Genomic DNA, 23561 nt, shown 5'->3' on the forward strand with positions numbered 1-23561 from the left:
ACCCCGCGCGCGCACGCATGCACACACACACACACACACACAGCGCTCCTTCGGTAAACTGTGCATTTTAAAAGGCTTTGAACAAGACGGCTGTTGTTTTAATCGGCCGTCTTATTCAAAATTTGAACATCCAAAAGACGGCAGGATGGCTGCCTAAAACTATGAATTGAGAGAAAAATCAAAGACTTAAATAAAATAAATGACTCATCGACTACTAAATTAGTTGTTAACGATTTCAATCGTCGACGTAGTCGTGACTAGTCGAGCCAGCCCTACAAAACCGAAATGCATCCACAGCGGTGCGTGGCTTTGGAACCAGAACCTCCTCACGCTCCATGTTATTATCCGAGCCTCGCTAACCATTCGACCAAGACGAGAGGAAAACAGAGTGAGTGAGGCAGCGTGCGGCTGCTGCTGCACGATGACGTCAGATTCCGAGTCGTTTATGCAACTTTGTTGATAAAATAAATAATTCACGGTAATCGCGATTATGAAAAATATTCGCGAATATGAAAAATAATTGCGATTGGCGAATATTGTAATAATTGTGACTGCCCTACTCGTAAATGTCTTTGCATTGCACTTGAAAAGGTTTATTTTTAAGTGAGCAGTCCAGTTTGACATCACTTTCAGCAAGTATTTCCTTCAAATCTGTTAAGCTGTATGTAATGTGACTTTTTTCACTTTGAAAAGAATCTGTATGAAACTATATTTGTTACTAGTTTAAAGTTTTCTGTGTATGTGTACAGCCAATAGATGCGAGTTCACTTCCACACATGCCATGTTTCCACAGTGTATGCTGGTACACAGGGTGCTGGAAAGGAGGGTTCAGCTAATAGTCAAACCTCTGATTGAAGATGAACAATGCAGGTTCCGTCTTGGCTGTGGAACAGCCGACCAGCTCTTTACTCTCACAAGGATCCTGTGAGTATGCCCATCCAGTCTACATGTGTTTGTGGACTTGGATAAGGCATATGATCAGGTACCCTGGGAGATGCTGTGGGAGGTGCTGCAGGAGTATGGAATGAGGGGGTCCCTTCTCACAGCCATCCAATTTCTGTACTCACAAAGCAAGAGCTGTGTTTGGATTCTTGGCAGTAGTTGGACTCATTTCCGATGGGGATTGTCCTCCGACAGGGCTGTGCCTTGTCACCAATCCTGTTTGTGATATTCATGGACAGGATATTGAAGTGTAGTTGGGTGGGGGGGGTGTTCCAGTTTGGTTGGCTCAGGGTCTCACTGTCAGTAAAATGAAAGAAGCCTGCTAACTAGATTCCCTTGACATATTTTAAATACACCTTCCATCACAGTGGTATCCATTAAATTTTTCCTGCCCTTTCCACTCTGTCATTTCACAGTGGGTATTCCAACAATAAAGTGGTGTGGGGCAGAGGGTGACTACAATGTGATGGTGATGGAGCTGCTGGGACCCAGTCTGGAGGATCTGTTTAATTTCTGCTCACGAAAATTTAGCCTCAAGACAGTTCTGCTGCTAGCTGACCAGATGGTATGACCCAGAGAGACAAAAGTGACTAAACATCTGCATTTGTTCTTGCAAATTAAATTTAAATCTCAGTGTTTTGGTGTTTCCTAACACACTGTTGTCTAGGACTTGGGAGTTTACTTGGACACATGATTCTTAACTATTTTGCTCCCTTTGTCTCACTTCTTTAGATCAGTCGCATTGAATACATCCACTCAAAGAACTTCATCCACAGAGATGTGAAGCCAGACAACTTCCTGATGGGTCTGGGCAAGAAGGGCAACTTGGTCTACATCATTGACTTTGGCTTGGCCAAGAAATACCGTGATGCTCGTACACATCAGCACATCCCCTACCGTGAGAACAAGAACTTGACTGGAACTGCACGCTACGCCTCCATAAATACCCATCTGGGCATTGGTGAGAATTCTTCTTGTTGGTACATTCAGAGTGAGAGAGCAGTGTGGTCACCAGGTATCTGCAGGCTGTGCTGTAATCACACACTCTACCTCCCTGCTGTGCAATAGTTGATTTTTAAATTTATTTTCAGTAATCAGAGCACTTGGTAAAATTAGTATTGTCAGCCAATATTTTCATTCAGCACTCCTCTTGCAGTACTCTCTCACCATATCAGTCTGGGTCTACTTCTTGATGAATCTCTCAATATCTTTGTCATGTTCTCTGGTTTTTAAAAAGTAGGTTTTATATATTGGTTGAGTGTGGATAAATTTAAAAAATATATCTCTACATGTTAATAGTAAGAATTAAACTTGCATGCATCACTGAGTCTTGAAGAAGTTAAAGCATGCAGTCAGAAATGTTATGAGGGTGTAATGGCCCATCCAGAAGGATTGCTGCATTTTAATGATGTAACTTCAAGTACCAGCTGAGAAAAGTGAGCAAAGGACACAAGTATGGATTTGCCTACTCTTTGACAGCTAAAACGATTTTTTCATGCCCTTCAGTGAAATTAAAATATAGGTAAAAAGTGGCTTAGTCATTATTTGGAGACAAGATCAGCAAGTGCTTGTTTGTTTATAGCAGACTCTCTGTGTAACAGGCTTTAGGACGCTGCAGGGGTTTGATCAAAATGTAGGGGGGAAATGCAGGTTGTTGTAAGGAATGGTACATTTACAGAATTTGAAAAGAATATTCATGAATACATGTCACAGCTGTATTAAACATACACTCATTCTATTAAAAATATAAAAGGGTGACAGTAAGACTGCTGAGATTCATCATTTTGGTTTCATGTGTACTTAAGTGGGCTAAATTATTGTGAGCCTCAGTTATGTGCCGTCTTGTCAATAACAAAACAATATTGGTCATTAAAATTCTGATGCCAGTTTTGTCTTTTATCTGTGGACTTACAGAACAGTCTAGACGGGATGACTTGGAATCACTGGGTTATGTCCTAATGTACTTCAACCTGGGTTCTTTGCCGTGGCAAGGCCTCAAAGCTGCCACCAAGAGGCAGAAATATGAACGCATCAGTGAAAAGAAAATGTCAACTCCCATCGAGATCCTATGCAAAGGCTATCCATGTATGTTTCTGCATAATTTTGTAGGATTCATATTGTAGTCTCAGTTTGTTGTGTGTATTGGGTTAAATTAGGGAATAACCCTGTTCTATCTGATGATTTGTGGATGTTCATGCTGGATTTTACGGTCACAAATTGAGTTTTACCGGTGACATGTTGGCGGAGCCAGTAAAAAGAGTTTTACACTGGATATTTGCGACCATAATCCAGCATGAATGTCCGCAAATCATCAGACACAACAGGGTTATTCCCATTCTAATCCAATTCCATCATTTACACAGTTTATTTTTTTGTAAATAATTTGGTCGGCGAATCGTTGTGAAAGGGTGTGGTCGACTTGTCAAAGCTTACCGCAGCGTCTTCATGCCAAACTGGAAATTCTGTGAGCAGACCCACAGATTTCTCCATCTTGTCAGCTGCATTGAGTTAAATCCATCAATCAATCCAGTTAAATCCACACATTTCGGCATCGTACTAGTTTCTGTCGCTCTCAGCTGCCAGCGCCATTGTTGACACCTGTGCAACAACGCTGTCAGGGCACGGAGTCAGATATTTTGCTAAAGTCTATTTGATATTTTATGGTCTGAAATCTCACACGATTAACCAATCAGATTTGCGGAACAAATGTAATTGGATTAGAATTTATTTTGTAAAATCTGAGACAAAGTAGAGATGCTTGAATCTTCGACTGGACTGGGTTGCTTGACGCGAGGAAGTTTCATTTCTAATCACAGAAGCTTCCTCAGCTAAAATTCTTGCTCTGGTAGTCTGACTTCTGTCTTGACTCTTGTAACAAGAGTTAGCTGAGGAAGCTTCTGCGATTATCATCAATTTCATCATCAATTTTATTTATATAGCGCCAAATCACAACAAACAGTTGCCCCAAGGCGCTTTATATTGTAAGGCAAGGCCATACAATAATTACGTAAAAACCCCAACGGTCAAAACGCCCCCTGTGAGCAAGCACTTGGCGACAGTGGGAAGGAAAAACTCCCTTTTAACAGGAAGAAACCTCCAGCAGAACCAGGCTCAGGGAGGGGCAGTCTTCTGCTGGGACTGGTTGGGGCTGAGGGAGAGAACCAAGAAAAAGACATGCTGTGGAGGGGAGCAGATTAGAAGCGAAACGTCCTGGCGTCAAGCAACCCAGTCCAGTCGAAGATTCTCTCAAGCTTCTCTACTATGGAAACCACCTGGACAACTGAGAGCCTTCACAGAAACATCTGAGACAAAGATAATGGACGGACAAACAGCCTGTTCAATTTTAACATTCAAATTGTTTTTGACTGAAAATTATGTTGTCAACTTTTCCCTGGGTCTTGCGTGTCTTCCCTGTATCAGTTTTTTTGTTTTGTTTGTTTGTTTTTAAGCATTCTTCTCTTTATCTCCATAGCGGAGTTTGCCACATACTTGAACTTCTGCCGCTCACTGCGGTTTGATGACAAGCCTGACTACTCCTACCTTCGCCAGCTCTTCAGAAATCTCTTCCACAGACAGGGTTTCTCTTATGACTATGTATTCGACTGGAACATGCTCAAGTTTGTAAGTACTATGAAAAAAATGAGGGTATTCACTTTTTTCTTTTTTTTTTTGTTAGACAAAACACCGCTGTAAATAGTTGTGTTCCCACTGATGTAGGAAAGACGGTGCCATATTGTACTCCACACGACTTATTGAAAAGACGTTGCAGATAGAGCCAAAAACAAAAAGTAACAATACACCAGTCTACTCAATTTTATATATTCAGAGATCCCAAAGATGAAGATCTGCTTCAATGGAAGTGACCCTTTATCACAGCACTCAAAAAAATTTAAACTGTTAAACATTTATTTTCAATCATTGAAACAATGCTTTCACATTTGTTTGTCATACACAGGGTGCCAACAGAGCAGTTGAAGATGCAGAGAGGGAGCGCCGGGAGAGGGAGGAACGGCTAAGGCACAGCAGAAACCCTGGGGCACGGGGTATGGCCTCAGCCTCAGGAAGAGCTAGGGCTGCTCAGGATGTTGCTGCCCCCTCACCGCTCAACCCTGCCTCACACACCGGTGAGCATGCAGTGATATATTAAAAAAAAAAATCTACAACTGTTGGCCTTTTGTAAGATGTTTTTTAATAGCAGGTAAAATTTGCATTGCATACGATGTTACGCTTTATATACGAGTGTAACTGATTTTTGCCAAATGCACCCAAGTATGTATGATTGCAGTGACACAGTTGTTTTTGCTCATGCACAAAATGGCAGTTCCTGCATGTTTGCGACACTTTTCCAAAACTTAAATGTCTCTGTTAACATGGTAAATGGACTGCATTTATACGAGGTCTGTCCAAAAAGTATCGTACCTTTTTATTTTTTGAAAAAACCATATGGATTTGAATCACGTGTGATTGCATCAGCCAAGCTTGAACCTTCGTGCGCATGTGTACGTTTTTTCACGCCTGTCGGTTGCGTCATTCGCCTGTGAGCAGGCTTTGAGTGAGCAGTGGTCCACCCCTCTCGTCGGATTTTTATTGCGAATAAATGTCTGAACGATTTGGAGCTTTGCTGCATCAAATTTTTCCAGAAACTGTGAGAGACCTCCAGGTGGACACCATTCGGAAAATTTAGATGGCTTTCAGCGACGATTTTATGGGAATTACACAGATTAAGGAGTGCTCCAGCCGGTTTAAAGACCGCCCACAGCGTCTGAGAGCGCGGCGCGCTCCGAGCACAGATGGACAGGCTCAAACCCCACTCAAACAACCAGATGATTTCCAACGTGAAGGCTTTGTTGATCCGGGACGTCGTCTAACTTTCACAAAAAAGGCAGAAGTCGTGGACATCAGCACTTTTTCGGCACATTCTACTGTTACAGGAGTTTTTTTTCATGGAAAGAGAAGCGGAGGATTGCGCCACCATGCCGCTCATGGCGCGGGACAAAACCACCTCCGTGTTGGTCTCACAGGACGGCTTTCAGATGGCTCAGACGGCTTCCGGTTGCTTTTCAGTCGTGTGAGTATCCGAGAAATTGTGCATGAGCTGGACATGCCCTAACATGTCCTGTGAGGCTTCATCACGGCGTTGCTTTGCGCCATGCGGCCCCATAAAATCGTCACTGAAAGCCATCTAAATATTCCGAATGGTGTCCAGCTGGAGGTCTCTCACAGTTTCTGGAAAAATTTGATGCAGCAAAGCTCCAAATTGTTCAGACATTTATTCGCAATAAAAATCAGACGAGAGGGGTGGACCACTGCTCACACAAAGCCTGCTCACAGGTGAATGACACAACCGACAGGCGTGAAAAAACTCACGCATCAATCAATCAATTTTTTTATATAGCGCCAAATCACAACAAACAGTTGCCCCAAGGTGCTTTATATTGTAAGGCAAGGCCATACAATAATTATGTAAAACCCCAACGGTCAAAACGACCCCCTGTGAGCAAGCACTTGGCTACAGTGGGAAGGAAAAACTCCCTTTTAACAGGAAGAAACCTCCAGCAGAACCAGGCTCAGGGAGGGGCAGTCTTCTGCTGGGACTGGTTGGGGCTGAGGGAGAGAACCAGGAAAAAGACATGCTGTGGAGGGGAGCAGAGATCGATCACTAATGAATAAATGCAGAGTGGTGCATACAGAGCAAAAAGAGAAAGAAACAATGCATCATGGGAACCCCCCAGCAGTCTACGTCTATAGCAGCATAACTAAGGGATGGTTCAGGGTCACCTGATCCAGCCCTAACTATAAGCGTTTGCAAAAAGGAAAGTTTTAAGCCTAATCTTAAAAGTAGAGAGGGTGTCTGTCTCCCTGATCTGAATTGGGAGCTGGTTCCACAGGAGAGGAGCCTGAAAGCTGAAGGCTCTGCCTCCCATTCTACTCTTACAAACCCTAGGAACTACAAGTAAGCCTGCAGTCTGAGAGCGAAGCGCTCTATTGGGATGATATGGTACTACGAGGTCCCTAAGATAAGATGGGACCTGATTATTCAAAACCTTATAAGTAAGAAGAAGAATTTTAAATTCTATTCTAGAATTAACAGGAAGCCAGTGAAGAGAGGCCAATATGGGTGAGATATGCTCTCTCCTTCTAGTCCCCGTCAGTACTCTAGCTGCAGCATTTTGAATTAACTGAAGGCTTTTTAGGGAACTTTTAGGACAACCTGATAATAATGAATTACAGTAGTCCAGCCTAGAGGAAATAAATGCATGAATTAGTTTTTCAGCATCACTCTGAGACAAGACCTTTCTGATTTTAGAGATATTGCGTAAATGCAAAAAAGCAGTCCTACATATTTGTTTAATATGCGCTTTGAATGACATATCCTGATCAAAAATGACTCCAAGATTTCTCACAGTATTGCTAGAGCTCAGGGTAATGCCATCCAGAGTAAGGATCTGGTTAGACACCATGTTTCTAAGATTTGTGGGGCCAAGTAGAATAACTTCAGTTTTATCTGAGTTTAAAAGCAGGAAATTAGAGGTCATCCATGTCTTTATGTCTGTAAGACAATCCTGCAGTTTAGCTAATTGGTGTGTGTCCTCTGGCTTCATGGATAGATAAAGCTGGGTATCATCTGCGTAACAATGAAAATTTAAGCAATACCGTCTAATAATACTGCCTAAGGGAAGCATGTATAAAGTGAATAAAATTGGTCCTAGCACAGAACCTTGTGGAACTCCATAATTAACTTTAGTCTGTGAAGAAGATTCCCCATTTACATGAACAAATTGTAATCTATTAGACAAATATGATTCAAACCACCGCAGCGCAGTGCCTTTAATACCTATGGCATGCTCTAATCTCTGTAATAAAATTTTATGGTCAACAGTATCAAAAGCAGCACTGAGGTCTAACAGAACAAGCACAGAGATGAGTCCACTGTCCGAGGCCATAAGAAGATCATTTGTAACCTTCACTAATGCTGTTTCTGTACTATGATGAATTCTAAAACCTGACTGAAACTCTTCAAATAGACCATTCCTCTGCAGATGATCAGTTAGCTGTTTTACAACTACCCTTTCAAGAATTTTTGAGAGAAAAGGAAGGTTGGAGATTGGCCTATAATTAGCTAAGATAGCTGGGTCAAGTGATGGCTTTTTAAGTAATGGTTTAATTACTGCCACCTTAAAAGCCTGTGGTACATAGCCAACTAACAAAGATAGATTGATCATATTTAAGATCGAAGCATTAAATAATGGTAGGGCTTCCTTGAGCAGCCTGGTAGGAATGGGGTCTAATAAACATGTTGATGGTTTGGATGAAGTAACTAATGAAAATAACTCAGACAGAACAATCGGAGAGAAAGAGTCTAACCAAATACCGGCATCACTGAAAGCAGCCAAAGATAACGATACGTCTTTGGGATGGTTATGAGTAATTTTTTCTCTAATAGTTAAAATTTTGTTAGCAAAGAAAGTCATGAAGTCATTACTAGTTAAAGTTAATGGAATACTCAGCTCAATAGAGCTCTGACTCTTTGTCAGCCTGGCTACAGTGCTGAAAAGAAACCTGGGGTTGTTCTTATTTTCTTCAATTAGTGATGAGTAGAAAGATGTCCTAGCTTTACAGAGGGCTTTTTTATAGAGCAACAGACTCTTTTTCCAGGCTAAGTGAAGATCTTCTAAATTAGTGAGACGCCATTTCCTCTCCAACTTACGGGTTATCTGCATTAAGCTACGAGTTTGTGAGTTATACCACGGAGTCAGGCACTTCTGATTTAAAGCTCTCTTTTTCAGAGGAGCTACAGCATCCAAAGTTGTCTTCAATGAGGATGTAAAACTATTGACGAGATACTCTATCTCACTTACAGAGTTTAGGTAGCTACTCTGCACTGTGTTGGTATATGGCATTAGAGAACATAAAGAAGGAATCATATCCTTAAACCTAGTTACAGTGCTTTCTGAAAGACTTCTAGTGTAATGAAACTTATTCCCCACTGCTGGGTAGTCCATCAGAGTAAATGTAAGTGTTATTAAGAAATGATCAGACAGAAGGGAGTTTTCAGGGAATACTGTTAAGTCTTCTATTTCCATACCATAAGTCAGAACAAGATCTAAGATATGATTAAAGTGGTGGGTGGACTCATTTACTTTTTGAGCAAAGCCAATAGAGTCTAATAATAGATTAAATGCAGTGTTGAGGCTGTCATTCTCGGCATCTGTGTGGATGTTAAAATCGTCCACTATAATTATCTTATCTGAGCTAAGCACTAAGTCAGACAAAAGGTCTGAAAATTCACAGAGAAACTCACAGTAACGACCAGGTGGACGATAGATAATAACAAATAAAACTGGTTTTTGGGACTTCCAATTTGGATGGACAAGACTAAGAGTCAAGCTTTCAAATGAATTAAAGCTCTGTCTGGGTTTTTGATTAATTAATAAGCTGGAATGGAAGATTGCTGCTAATCCTCCGCCCCGGCCCGTGCTACGAGCATTCTGACAGTTAGTGTGACTCGGGGGTGTTTAACATATTCATCCTGCTGTAACCAGGTTTCTGTAAGGCAGAATAAATCAATATGTTGATCAATTATTATATCATTTACCAACAGGGACTTAGAAGAGAGAGACCTAATGTTTAATAGACCACATTTAACTGTTTTAGTCTGTGGTGCAGTTGAAGGTGCTATATTATTTTTTCTTTTTGAATTTTTATGCTTAAATAGATTTTTGCTGGTTATTGGTAGTCTGGGAGCAGGCACCGTCTCTACGGGGATGGGGTAATGAGGGGATGGCAGGGGGAGAGAAGCTGCAGAGAGGTGTGTAAGACTACAACTCTGCTTCCTGGTCCCAACCCTGGATAGTCACGGTTTGGAGGATTTAAGAAAATTGGCCAGATTTCTAGAAATGAGAGCTGCTCCATCCAAAGTAGGATGGATGCCGTCTCTCCTAACAAGACCAGGTTTTCCCCAGAAGCTTTGCCAATTATCTATGAAGCCCACCTCATTTTTTGGACACCACTCAGACAGCCAGCAATTCAAGGAGAACATGCAGCTAAACATGTCACTCCTGGTCTGATTGTGCATGCGCACGAAGGTTCAGGCTTGGCTGATGCAATCACACGTCATTCAAATCCATATGGTTTTTGCAAAAAATAAAAAGGTCCGATACTTTTTGGACAGACCTCGTATAGCACTCTTCCATCTGCATCGGACGCTTAAAGCGCTTTACAAATAATACTCACATTCACCCCGATGTGAGGGTGCTGCCATACAAGGTGCTAACTACACACCAGGAGCAATAGGGGATTAAAGACCTTGCCCTTAGTGATTTTCCAGTCAGGCTGGGATTTGAACCGAGGATCTTCTGGTGTCAAGCCCAATGCCTTAACCACTAGACCATCACCTCCCCCAACATCATGTTGAAGAGTGTGACATGCTTTTCATAGGTTTCATGTTGTGGAGGAGGATAATTGTGTTGAGTGAAGTTATTGTTGGAATTTTGGATGCGAGGATGGCATGAGGTCATTCATCTATGAGTACTGAGGAAATAAACGTGGTCATAATTTTGAATGCCCACATCTTAGAAAAACCACTAAGCCCCCCAAAATATGACGTAATAAACACCAGACCCAAGATTAGCCTACTTGTTGGTGTTCCGAGTTCATTTGTCCTGCCCTGGTTTTGCCCTTGCTCCACCTCAGACAACAGAAAGTGACAGACAGACGCACACATGATGCTGAATTGTCATGTTGATCATTGTGAGCTCTTATGTTCAATACATTTCGGTGTCTGTTCAGATTTGTAAGTGTTTTAACACCACTTTCCTCTGAAAAAGCAGCAATTATGAGCTTTTTATTTTTACTAGGAGAATAAATTTGTTAGATCTTAATCCTAGTCTGTCTGCTTTTGATAGCATTAGTGATTAGACTTTGAAAATTATTGTGACACGTGTCACGACTCTCCTCAATATATCACATGATCACTTGACACAAATAATCAATTGCTGTATGCAACAGTGTTGTGGGAAAAAGTGTTTCAAAATGTTTGCAAATGGTGTTAATGGAACTGAAACAATAAAACTTGGATTGATTCTGTCATTTGCATACTTACTTTGAAGGCTACATTTTTTTGTTCTTTATAAGCATTGATTTGATGTTTAATTAGAATATGAAACTAAAAATTGCTATGTTCATGCATGAGAAAAACTGATCAAGATAACATTTACTTACCACACAAAGCTCTTTATCTATTCTTTGATATTCATACTGGATTTCAACAAGTCTACCTCAGTAATGTGTGATAACAGTTGAAATTAATATACCAGTTGTAAGAGAAGCTATTATTTACTGAAGGACCAGCAGTTAAGAATGGTATAATTCTATCATGGCACATTCCATCATATCATATGCTTTTATAAAGCTCTACTAGTCACATGCTGTGAGTTGTGTTGTGTAGTTGTTGATGAGATTAGACCTAGAACCAAATGTTGGCCATATGTTTGAGGTGTGTTTAATTGTTCTGAGAGAAAAGGCTGCAACACTGTAAACCTCAACACTCATCCTAATATTTCCTTTACCCTTTTCACGCTTAGGTATGGAGAAGGAGAGGAAGGTAAGCATGCGTCTGCATCGTGGTGCACCAGTCAACATCTCCTCGTCAGATCTGACAGGACGTCAGGACACATCCCGCATGTCCACCTCACAGGTAATGCATATACGAGGTCTGTTAGAAAAGTATCCGACCTTTTTATTTTTTTCAAAAACCTGATGGATTTGAATCACGTGTGCTTGCATGAGCCAACCTTGAACCTTTGTGCGCATGCGTGAATTTTTTCACGCCTGTTGATTGCGTCATTTGCTTGTAAGCAGCCTTTGTGTGAGGATGGGTGTAGTCTCTCGTCGTTTTTTCTTTGCAAGGAAATGGCGGAACGACTGGAGCAGTGCGACTGCATCAAATTTTGCCAGAAACTGGGTGACAGCCAGGTGGAAACCATTCCGATTATTCAGACGGCTTTCGGTGATGATTCTACGGGCATCACACAGATTAAAGAGCGGTACAACCGGTTTAAAGACGACCACACAACGGTGGAGAGTGAGCCGCGCTCCAGTCGGCCATCAACATGCTGAAATGACCAGATCATTTCCAAAGTGAACGCTGTGGTGATGCGGGACCATCGTGTGACTATCCGAGAAATTGTGGAAGAGGTGGACATCAGCACTTTTTCGACACATTCCACTGTGACAGAACATTTTGCCATGAAAAGAGTTGCAGTGAAATTAATGCCGATGGCTTTGGCACAAAGCTGATGGCACAGCAAAGGCGCCACCGTGTCTCACAGGACATGTTGTGACATGCTCACCTCTTCCACAATTTCTCTGGTAGTCACACGACTGAAAAGCCACCGAAAGCCGTCTGAATCTTCTGAATGGTTTCCACCTGGCTGTCGCCCAGTTTCTGGCAAAATTTGATGTTGTCGTGCTGCTCCAGTCGTTACGCCATTTCCTTGCAAAGAAAAAATGACAAGAGACTACACCCATCCTCACACAAAGGCTGCTTACAAGCAAATGACACAATCGACAGGCGTGAAAAAATTCACGCATGCGCACGAAGGTTCAAGGTTGGCTCATGCAAGCACACGTGATTCAAATCCATCAGGTTTTTGAAAAAATAAAAAGGTCGGATACTTTTCTATCAGACCTCGTACATTCCAATATCCCGATTGATTTTTGGAGTCAGGATCAAAGGTTGAGGTCACTACAACCCTGAATAAATGGACTGCATTCACTCACTCACTCACACATGGCTAAAGAACATAGGCTAAATATCTTTAATGTTGTGTTTCTTGTTTCCACCGTACTGAAAAGATACCAAAGTGTGATTTTTGTGTACTTTTACACCCATTTTTTTCATTTATTTTTTATATACATATAACTCGCTAAAAAAAAAAAGATAAATAACCTTGACTTGTAGTCTGTAAAATGTGGTACAGTGACACGGTTTCAAATGTAATAGCTCTAAAATCTACAATAGCTGTAAAATCAAGATTGCAGGATACGTGGACATGGACTAAATTAAAAGAATGGTAGCCCAACATAAAAGGTGTTAAATATGGGGCCAACCCGTGTTTGGTCTGTCTGTTGAATAATTCAAGTTGTACCCAGTCATTTGCATCATTATATTGATTGTGTAGATCAGGGGTCTCCAACCTTTTTTTCCTCTGTGAGCTACTTTTTCAAAATGAAAATTGGCGAGAGCTACTTATGTTGTGCAACATTTATTTTTGTACCTTATTTTAACCCAAACAGGTTCACCATGCTTGTTTTTTCTGAACATTTAAAAATTGTTGGTGTCCATATCTTAAATTTTACATTAAAACATCACAAACATATTTAATTCACTCCCGTGTGCATTTTGCATTTATATAAGCATTTTTTTTCTAGTGTCTCACATAAAAAGCTACTCCTTTCTGTTTATTTTTTCCAAAGTTAAGTAAACCAATTTTTTTTAATGTAGTTCCTCAGTTCCACTAAGCACAAAATTGTAGATGTAAAAACTTGGACAGTCAGTGTAATACTGCCTGACTGTTTTAGTTGTTAAAATATATTGTTATTAGTGGTAGCAGTAATAATAATACATGCAAAATGTCTTAAAAATGTATTCAAAAGTGGATCTTTACTCTCTCAGGGGGTGGTGGCTGTTCCCTCCCTTCATCCCACTGTCTACGCCCATGTCACAAACGGTCACTGTCTGTGAGCAGGGGAAAAAAACCCACACATGGATAAACTTTTTTTTACTTTTGTGAAAAGTGCTATCTAATTGACAGATAAGAAGGTTTTATCCGTGTGTATCTCATGTTGTTCTCAAAAACAGACTTTAGGTGTATATGGGGGGAAAAAAGTGAGTTTATGTTTTGTCCTATATTTATGCAGCCAGACTTTAAAAGAAAATAAAAGCGTAAATATGTTTATAAAACTCACGTCACCACTGGCTGTGAGACACACAGAGAGATGATGCGTACTTCCTCCCCCAGCTCTGAGCTGCATGTCCTGGGAAACGTGGTACGTATTATAGATTGCATCTAGCCTTATCAATTTCACTTCAGAACCAGCGTGAACCTTGAATCAGAAAAATGCTTCTTTGAGTACTAAATATGTTGCTTTTTAAGCAGATTTCTTACTAAATGCGAGTGAAAATTAACTTGCCTCGTCAGGCAAGAGAGGGACATGAAGCACGAGTCCGCCAGCATTGTTCACTCACCAGTGACAAACGTCATCTGACTCTGATTCATTGACAGCAGCGCAACTGTTTGATTGACAGCTAATTGGCAGATAAACATTTTGTGCAAGAAGGATCACAGGACACGTGTGAATTTAACCCTCTGGGGCTGACGCGTTGTATACGACAGCTAAGACCAAGCTTTACTAAATTATAAATAACTTTTGAATGATATGAGATAGAAACTTACTTTTTTTAATTTTTTGCTGAAAAGTTAACTCCGCGGAATTTCGAGCCAGCCATCGGCCATCTTTGTACTCCTCATAGAAGCTGTGTGATGACGTGCGCAATGTGAGTGTCCAATCGGAATTGGTTCACCGTCACATGGTTTTCCAAAATCCAATCGTAGGGCAGATTTACCTCACGTGAAAAGTCAAAGATCGTTTTCAGGAGTGATGTGTTATGTTACTAGTTAGCCCATTTGAATAGCCCCCTGGGTGCTCCAATGAGTACATACCATATTTTCCGGACTATAAGTCGCACTTTTTTACATGTTTTGGCCGGGGGTGCGACCTATACTCCGGTGCGACTTATAAATGAAAAATATACCGGTAGAATCTCAATTAATTTACTGTAACAAAACAATTTTACGTGACAGAGTCGATCTATGTTTTAAAATGGCCACCGGAAAAGGAAATGCAATGCATCATGGGCACTGTAGTATGACGGCCGTCCTATAGTTCACGCTGGTCGCGATAACCAATCAGAGAACAGAACTTTGGATGCGTATTCCTCACCTCACCCACAGCGTGTGAAGCTGACGAACACGGTGCTTGCTGTTATTCCGGCATGGCGAACAGAACAGAGTGTTTAAGTTGACGCTGAGAGCTGCGTGGGAGCATTGGGTGAGCGACGGCGGAGGATTAGCGTGTGCACTTGGAAGGAGCTGGCGTCGATGATTGTGAAAAGCGTTTGAAGCAGACGAACATGGTGTTTATTCCGGGACGGCTAACAAGACAGCTTCAACCCTTGGATATCAGTGTGAGCAGAGTTGACGCTGAGAGCTGCATGGGAGCACTGAGCGACGGCGGAGGATTAGCGTCTCCACTTGGAAGGAGCTGGATCGACACCGCTGGGAGGTCATGAGCTGCGCAGGTAGGCGCTGCATGGTTCGGCTCGCAATGTGGTCCGCAAAATACAAACATATCCGTAGGTAAAATGCAACTCATGAGAGGGCACTCGAGTCTTGTGTGACTGTTCCTGCGACTTCTGACTACCATAGAAAAATAAAAATTTTAACGTTACTGATAACATAACAAGACAACGGAGAAGGCCCGAAAAAATGCCACCAAAAAGAAAATCATACTCTGCAGATTACAAGTTGCGACTGGTGAAATATGCATCCGAAAACGGTAGCCGTCACAATATTATCATCTGAACTTTTCATGTTAACATACCTGTATGTCCATGGGACTTATAGTCCAGTGGACCTTATTTATGGTTTATTTTTCTTTATAATGGATAAAGTGGCTGGTGCGACTTATACTCCGGTGCGGCTTATTTATGGTTTGTTTTTCTTTATAATGGATAAAGTGGCTGGTGCGACTTATACTCCGGTGCGACTTATAGTCCGGAAAATACGGTACTCAGTGCGCCCTGCGACATTACACACAGTGCTCAGTGAAGCACACAGAGCAGACGGAGAGCCTCTGATGACAATCTCACGTGCTCAACAAAGAGTGTGTAACTATCAGGATTGCTCCACTAGTTTGCATGTAAATGTTACTGGATAACTGTTGCTTTCTCTGTGTAAAGCACTATTTACCATATCAATGGACAACAAAACGCATAGACCATTTTGTATATATTGTTCAAAATGTGCATTTGTGTTTATTGTTTGAACCTTTTTGTTGTGCAGTCTTTCACATAAGACCACAAATTACCTTTATAGTGTAAATTACCTTTTATACCTTTAAGTGTCAAAACAGTTTATTATAGTTTGCTGCATGTTTTGAATAAATGTGTGGAAAATTATTTTTCGCTTTATTTTTTCCTTGCCTATTTTTGATTGTAAACCTTTATTACACTTATAAAACACAACAAAAACATATATATTCTGAAAGCACAGGTTGTCCTGAAAAAAAAGAGACATAAAACTTGATTGTGGGATGCAGGGAGAGCTGTTAACAGCAATAATAAAACATTTATGCCAGGCGAGTGAACTGTCTAAAAAATACCCTCGGATTCCAGAGGGTTAATTGGATATAAATCTAAAGTAAGTTTACCAAGTGACCCAAGTTTTCAAATTTATGTACAGTTCATGAACCCTTTGGCGAGCTACTTCTAAAGTGGCTGCGAGTTTCTGATAGCTCATGAGCGACGTATTGGCGACCCCTGGTGTAGATCTAAACGCAGACACTTTGATTATTGAGAGACCTACATGTAAAGTGGGCGCAAGTCCTTGAAGATGGGGAAAAATAATTATTGTCAACTTCAGCTGATGACTGTGTTAAACATTTCATTGGTGTAATCTCAGTACCATTTTAGGATTACTGTTTTACAAACTAATATGTAAATCAGCTGCTCTTTGAGAACAGCCTGCTGACTTAATAATCTTAACATATCTTGCTGTTTCATCTGTGTCTGTCAGGCTCTGTCCCGCGTCACACCCAGCGGCCTCCAGTCTGCAGCTCCACGGTGAAACTTTGGCAAACATCCACTGCACCACGGAGGCCTCAACAAACACCACCTGCAACACATGCACACATATACAGGATTCTTAAGTGACACAGAGGACTAACAACCAATGCACAGACTTCTGGCTGCACTCTGGCTTGACAGCTGAAGATATCCGTAATGACCAGGGTGTGTGTTTGTGTGCGTGTATGCAATGGGTGGGTGTGGTACAGTTTGGCCTTAACCACTTGACAAAGTAGCAGCCACAGCCTCCCTTCTTCTACGGTGAAGATCTGGACACACTCCCCCCATGCCAGCATCGATGAAGCCATGGATTCGTGTTTCTCTGGCATTCTTTTTTTTTTTTTTTTAGTTTGAATTTATTTTGTTTTCATTCTTTAACATTAAAAAGGATCCTGCACCAGCTCCACTGACCTGACTTTATAAGCTGTTGGGATTGCAAAATGGAGAATGGCAAATCTGATGGTTGTCAAATGGTGTAGGATGTTATTAAAAGGGAGAGAGAGAGAGACATTATTGAAAACAAGAAGGCTTGATCTGTCGTGACAGTATAAACGGACGGTGGCTAATGTATTTTATGTCCTGGAAGACTTGTGAATTATCTTCTTTTATCTTCTTATTAAGGTATTTTGAGTTTTACATTCATAGCTATGTTCCTCTGACCCAAGTTTACTTTCTGAAATGGACAAGACACACTTCAATGTTATTTTCAGAGTTGTTCCTTTAATACTTTTTTTCTTAAATGTATTTGTACCAAAAAAAAAGGGTATTTCATTTAAAACCACACAGCTCATCTTTTCCGTCTTCATGTTGTAACTGCAGTGTGCTGCTGGCAAAACTGTGAATGAAACAAAAATTCTTGGGAGGTAGATCTGTTAAACAATGTATGGATGTGATTTTTTTGAAGCCATTGCATAGTGACATGGTTGTGGGTGTTTGTGTGTAGTTGTGTCCTAGTTACACAAATTCAAATTGAGAGATGTGGAGAGATTTAAAAAAAAAAAAAGATTTTTTGCTTCTTAGTATTTTAAACCCCTCTCACACAAAAATTGTCCATTGTGTCTCCTTTCTGAGCTTAAATGCAGTTTTCAAGATTCATCTTTAAGTTTTTTAACTTTGTAATTGGTGTTATTTAGCACTGTTGTAGTACTGTAGTGCGGTTGTGGTTTTGACTCTATCTCACTACCTCCAAAGACGTGGTCTTGACTGTGTGTCAACCTCTCTAAAATCCCAAAGTTTGATCTTGACTTTGGGGTTTTATTTGAGTGGTTGAGACAGTCAAAACCACAAATGGACTCGAGCTCTACAACAGTAGTTAGCATGTAGCCATGGAGGTATTAGTGATTATAAGCAGTGTCTTATTTTGGCAAAATTTATCCAAGTACTTTAAATTGTGGAAGAGCAACTACTGTGACAAGCCAAAATAATCTCTCAGAAATGTATTGTAAGGTCGGTGACGCCTCCTGGTTCAATGGGGTATAATTTTAAGAAATGGCTGCATCTACCTTTGGAAAAACCTGGGTAATGAACCATCTGCATGATACCATTGGAGCTAATTGAGAATAGGATTTTGGAGGGGTGAATCAGTCATTTAGTGCCTTGCAGCACATTGATGGCTTTGACTTGGGCTGAACGAATATAAGAAATCCAGCTTTGTTTTTTGTCTTCAGACCAAAATTGCTCTTTCCTTTTTGCTAAAATAGATTTCAGCATACATTATGGTACTGCATAAAACTTGACTGTTTAGCTCATAATTCTAACTTTTCAAGCATAGTTATGAAATTAATTGACCTTTTATTTGCCCATATGTCAATCATAAGTGTCCTTATTGCATTTAAAATAAATCTGACTGTAGTTTTTGATGTTTCCTGATCCTGTTAGCAGTTCTGTACTTGAGCCACACAGGCTAACATCTGCATCATGCGCTGACAGGATGAGCACCTGGAAATGATTCAGAACTGTCAGATGTTGCTGTTAAAAGCTAACAACCTACTGAAAGACTCAGTGGAAGGGAAGCTACAATCTGCAAATTATTCAGCGAATGCCAGTCGTTCACATTCTGCATGCAGCTCATTCTTTTCAGTTAGCAAAAGTAATGGAGAGCGGCATTTCATATAAACGATCTGGTTGAGCAAAAACGTGAACTCTGAGTGGGTATTGCCTCTTAAAACTAATCAGTATCACAGGTCTTAATTCAAAAATTACATCATAAAACTGATTATGAAACAGTCGTTCAGCCCTAGCTTCAGCCCACTTTTCAGTAATTTCAGTAATTCACCATTCCTGGGTGTGGCAGTCTTTTGGAAACTGCAGTCACTCTCTTATTGCTCAACTGTTATAGTCAATGTAAAAGTTTTATAAACATATGTGCATGTTTTTTACTTTGAGAAAGTCAGCAAGGTCCAGCCAGGGAACTAACTGATGATGTGCAACTATCAAGATGGTCATTAAAACTAGAAAAGAGGTGGTGTTTGAGATTATTTAATAGCTTATCCATTTGAAATATGCTGGAAAAATGGACTTTTCCAGCAAGAAGTCATCTGCATCATGACAGTCCAACATAGCGGCCCTGTGATCGGTTCTAGCTCAGTGAAACCTGGTAATCTTTATGCTTTCTTCAGAAGATTTGAAACGAGATTGACTTAAAAAACCCAGTGTCATAAATCTGCATTATTGGTGTCACTGATTCTACTTGTAATAGTTTGATTGGCATTGAGGTTATATTCTTAAAAATTTCTTTGGGTTATTCAAAGGTGAAGTCAAAAACTTGATGGCTGCAATTGTGGTTGAGATCAGTTCATGAAAGTAATTCTGCTTTCGGTCTGATGCTGATATTTCGGATAGTCTGAGTTACTGACATAAGGGATGTGACACCAGGAAGTAAAGATGCATTTGTGCTCAAACTGGAGACTAAATGGACTTTAGGGTGTTTGTGGGGAGTTACGGTTTGAGTGCTTGATACTGGAGCCAAGGTGGCTGTTCCATCACAGTTCCTTGGTCCTTTAATGAAGACGACACCCTTTGATTATGATGACATTGAAATGATCGCTCGGCCAACCTGACTGATGAATCCTGCAGGTTTTGATGTAGAATATTCTCTGTGGTAGACTGCTAAAGTGTTGTAGACGTTTTCTGTAGTTGGAACGGGGTTGTAGCAGTAATTTGTACGTTGTTGTGTGTGTGTGTGTATAAATATAGGGTGTACTCTGCCACGTCCACGTGAGCTGCTGTATGGTTCAGGGCAGGGATTGACCATATAGAGTGGAGGTCTCCGACCGTGCTCCATGTCTTCCATGTTTGCTGGCTATATGCACAGCTGGTTAGTCAGCGCTGGTGTTTCCCAGCTGTTGATTGGCTGAGAAGACCTGACTGGGTTAAGTAGCTGTGGGTTGAGCAGGAAGTGAACGATGTGGGGCGGGTGCTCTCTGGGAGCAGGGTGGGAGACTCCTGAAGTGGAGGGACTGGGAATGCTTCACTCTCCATTGTAGTTCCTGCTAAGTTTGGTCTGTATTCTTCTTCACTAGGTGGGGGGGTTAAATTTGTTGGTCTCGCTCATGACTTAATTTTCCGATGTCACATTTGCATGTTTTTTTGTTTGTTTTTTTTGTCATCACCTCCTGGCTTGGTTTTAATTGAGTCGTGGAGGTGGTCACTGATATCCCACAGTGGATCCCTAAATGTAGATTTATGGGAAATCACTTCCCACTTCAAGATTTTTGCTCCTCATTTTTATTGCCACTGTATTTGTGTATTTTAACGTTGTGTAAATAAATTATTAAGTACTTGTATTTGTTTTTATTTAATGCTGCCTGGGACTAATGGTAGTTATTGAGGCAGATTGGACTCGCTGAGCTATAAATAAGTAGAGATCAACATGTAAAAATTATTCGAAAGTAGACCACATTTGACTGATCATTACAATTCCAAAAAGGTGTTATTTAAACTATAATTGAATATTAAGGAGTCACCGGCTAATAACGGCAAAAATGGTCTCAAAGGTTAATTTCACTTTGTGCAGGGGTCAAAAGTTAAAGTTGCTTTAATTTTGGTAAAAAGTGATGCATATTATTGGTTTTTGATAGTTGTGGTTTTTGTTTTTTTAAATACGAGGGTAGTCTGAAAAGTTCTAAGGCTGACTAAGATGCAGTTGTCAAATTGAACAAATTCAGCGTTATTTTTCTACATAGTCTCCCTGTAACTCCACACACTTCTTCCAGCGGTGCTTGAGTGCTTCGATTCCCTTGGCATAGAAGCTTTCATCTTGAGAGTCAAAATAGTCCTCAACGGCAGCCATCACCTCATCATTGCTCCGATAGTGCTTCCCAGCCAAGTTTTTTTTTCAGGTTTGGGAACAGATGAAAGTCCGAGGGTGCCAAGTCAGGGGAGTATTGTGGGTGATCTACCAGTTTGAATCCACACTCGTGGATAGTGGCCATGGCCACTGTTGACTTGTGAACTGGGGCATTGTCTTGATGGAACAGCACCCCTGACATCTGTCAGTTAACACGTTATGGGGTAACATCAGAATCCAATGGACGTTGACATTTTATTTTAGAGAACAAGCATTCACGCAACACAGTCAAAATTATTAATACTATTAACCAATAATTTGCCTCATAGTCCAAACCATACCTTTTTGAAATCTCTATAATCAGAAAAATGTTTCAATAAAAAAATATGCTTTTTTTTTTTTTTGACACCTACAGTGCATCCAGAAAGTATTCACAGGGGCTTGCCTTATTGGGGTTTTTGTAAATGTATTTATTTACTTTTAATTAAATCACATGTACGTAAGTATTCACAGCCTTTGCCATGAGGCTCAGAATTGAGCTCAGGTGCATCTTGTTTCCACTGATCATCCTTCCGATATTTCTCCAGCTTAATTGGAGGCCACCTGGGGTACATTCAGCTGATTGGTCATGAGTTGGAAAGATACACACCTGTCTACATACAAGGTCCCACAGTTGACAGTGCATGTCAGAGCACAAACCAAGCATGAAGTCAAAGGAATTGAGGCACAAATCTGGGGAAGGATACAGAAACATTTCTGCTGCTTTGAAGGTCCCAATGAGCACAGTGGTCTCCATCATCCATAAATGGAAGAAGTTTGGATCCCCAGGACTCATCCTACAGCTGGCCGCCCGCCTAAACTGCAATCGGAGGAGGACCTTAGTCAGAGAAGTGACCAAAAGCCTGTGGTCGCTCTGTCAGTGCTCCAGCATTCCTCTGTGGAGAGAGGAGAACCTTCCAGAAGGACAGCCATCTCTGCAGCAATCCACCAGTCAGGCCTGTATGGTAGAGTGGCCAGACAGAAGCCACTCCTTAGTAAAAGACACATGGCAGCCTGCCTGGAGTTTGCCAAAAGGCACCTGAAGGACTCTCAAACCATGAGAAACAAAATTCTCTGGTCTGCTGAGACAACTCTTTGGCGTGAATGCCAGGTGTCATGTTTGGAGGAAACCAGGCACCATTCCTACAGTGAAGCATGGTGGTGGCAGCACCATGCTCTGGGAATGTTTTTCAGGAACTGGGAGACTAGTCAGGATTGAGGGAAAGATGAATGCAGCAATGTACAGAGACATCCAGGATGAAAACCTGCTCCAGAGCACTCTTGACCTCAGACTGGGGCGACAGTTCATCTTTCAGCAGGACAAGTTAAGATATCAAAGGAGTGGCTTCAAGACAACTCTGTGAATGTCCTTGAGTGGCCCAGCCAGAGCCCAGACCTGAATCCGACTGAACATCTCTGGAGAGATCTAAAAATGGCTGTGCACCAACACTCCCCATCCAACTTGGCGGAGCATGAGAAGTGCTGCAAAGATGAATGGGCAAAAGTGCCCAAAGATAGGTGCACCAAGGTTGTGGCATCATATTCAAGAATACGTGGGGATGTAATTGTTGCCAAAGGTGCATCAACAAAGTATTGAACAAAGGGTAGAATTTGATGGGAAAAAAATAAATTTACTCCATTTTGGAATAAGGCTGTAACATAACAAAATGGAAAAAGTGAAGTGCTGTGCATACTTTCCAGATGCACTGTATGTAATCCTGCTTTGAGCCATCTTCAGCTACCACCCTGGAATGGTTATCACACATTATTGTGGAGGTCATGGTACACTGAGGCTAGATTGTAAGCATTGTTTTGTCTTCTTAAATATTACTGATTAAGGAAAAATTGGCTTTGAGTTTGTGGACTAATGTCCCTAGCCTAAATTCACACATTATCCACTCTTGACACTAGTTGGAATGTCACCAGGTCAACCACAATAGTTGGGTAACAAGTGCTGGAATTGCTGACTAATGTTCTCTCAACCTCAGGTTTTTTTTTTTTTTAGTCTCTACTTTTTTGTTCTGTGACCTGATTTAGGCATTTTTGTGTTGATTAGAGGTCTCCATGCGCATCATGTAATTGTGACGTCAAATTTAAGCTCATTACATGGTTGGATGCATATTGTAGTACCTCTTGCAGCCTCTAGGTGGTGATGTGAGCCACTATGCTGCTGCACACTGTGGACAGACACAATTGGTCATTATGCTGCTCATAACTGCAGAGATAAATCATTGTTGGATTGATGCATCGTACCTGTTGCGCACTTACAGTTTTTCTGCACATTTTCACATGGATTGAGGACATCTGAAGTATTGCTGAACAAACTGCAGATGCTTTCTCAAAGCAACGGCAGTTTTATTCCTTTATTAACACTGATGGTCACAC

At 41.1% G+C, this 23561-nt stretch overlaps 1 protein-coding gene across 2 annotated transcripts in view; it reads left to right on the top strand.

The window, feature by feature from the left end:
• LOC117527409 (casein kinase I) overlaps nt 1-20634 on the top strand; it is a 42678-nt gene extending 22044 nt beyond the window's left edge. The window contains exons 3-9 of one of the 2 annotated variants that reach the window (XM_034189740.1): nt 1359-1507; nt 1675-1903; nt 2857-3027; nt 4415-4563; nt 4898-5066; nt 11526-11648; nt 12636-12820. In XM_034189740.1, coding sequence (XP_034045631.1) covers nt 1359-1507; nt 1675-1903; nt 2857-3027; nt 4415-4563; nt 4898-5066; nt 11526-11648; nt 12636-12700 — 1055 coding nt within the window. In that variant the 3' untranslated portion in view covers nt 12701-12820. Of the gene's footprint in view, nt 1-1358; nt 1508-1674; nt 1904-2856; nt 3028-4414; nt 4564-4897; nt 5067-11525; nt 11649-12635; nt 12821-16799 lie in introns of those variants that run through there. The other variant, XM_034189741.1, reaches the window with a different exon arrangement.
• Nucleotides 20635-23561: the final 2927 nt, after the last annotated feature.

This window comes from Thalassophryne amazonica, chromosome 16 (genome assembly GCF_902500255.1).
Source record: "Thalassophryne amazonica chromosome 16, fThaAma1.1, whole genome shotgun sequence".
In the NCBI taxonomy this organism is placed as follows: domain Eukaryota; kingdom Metazoa; phylum Chordata; class Actinopteri; order Batrachoidiformes; family Batrachoididae; genus Thalassophryne; species Thalassophryne amazonica.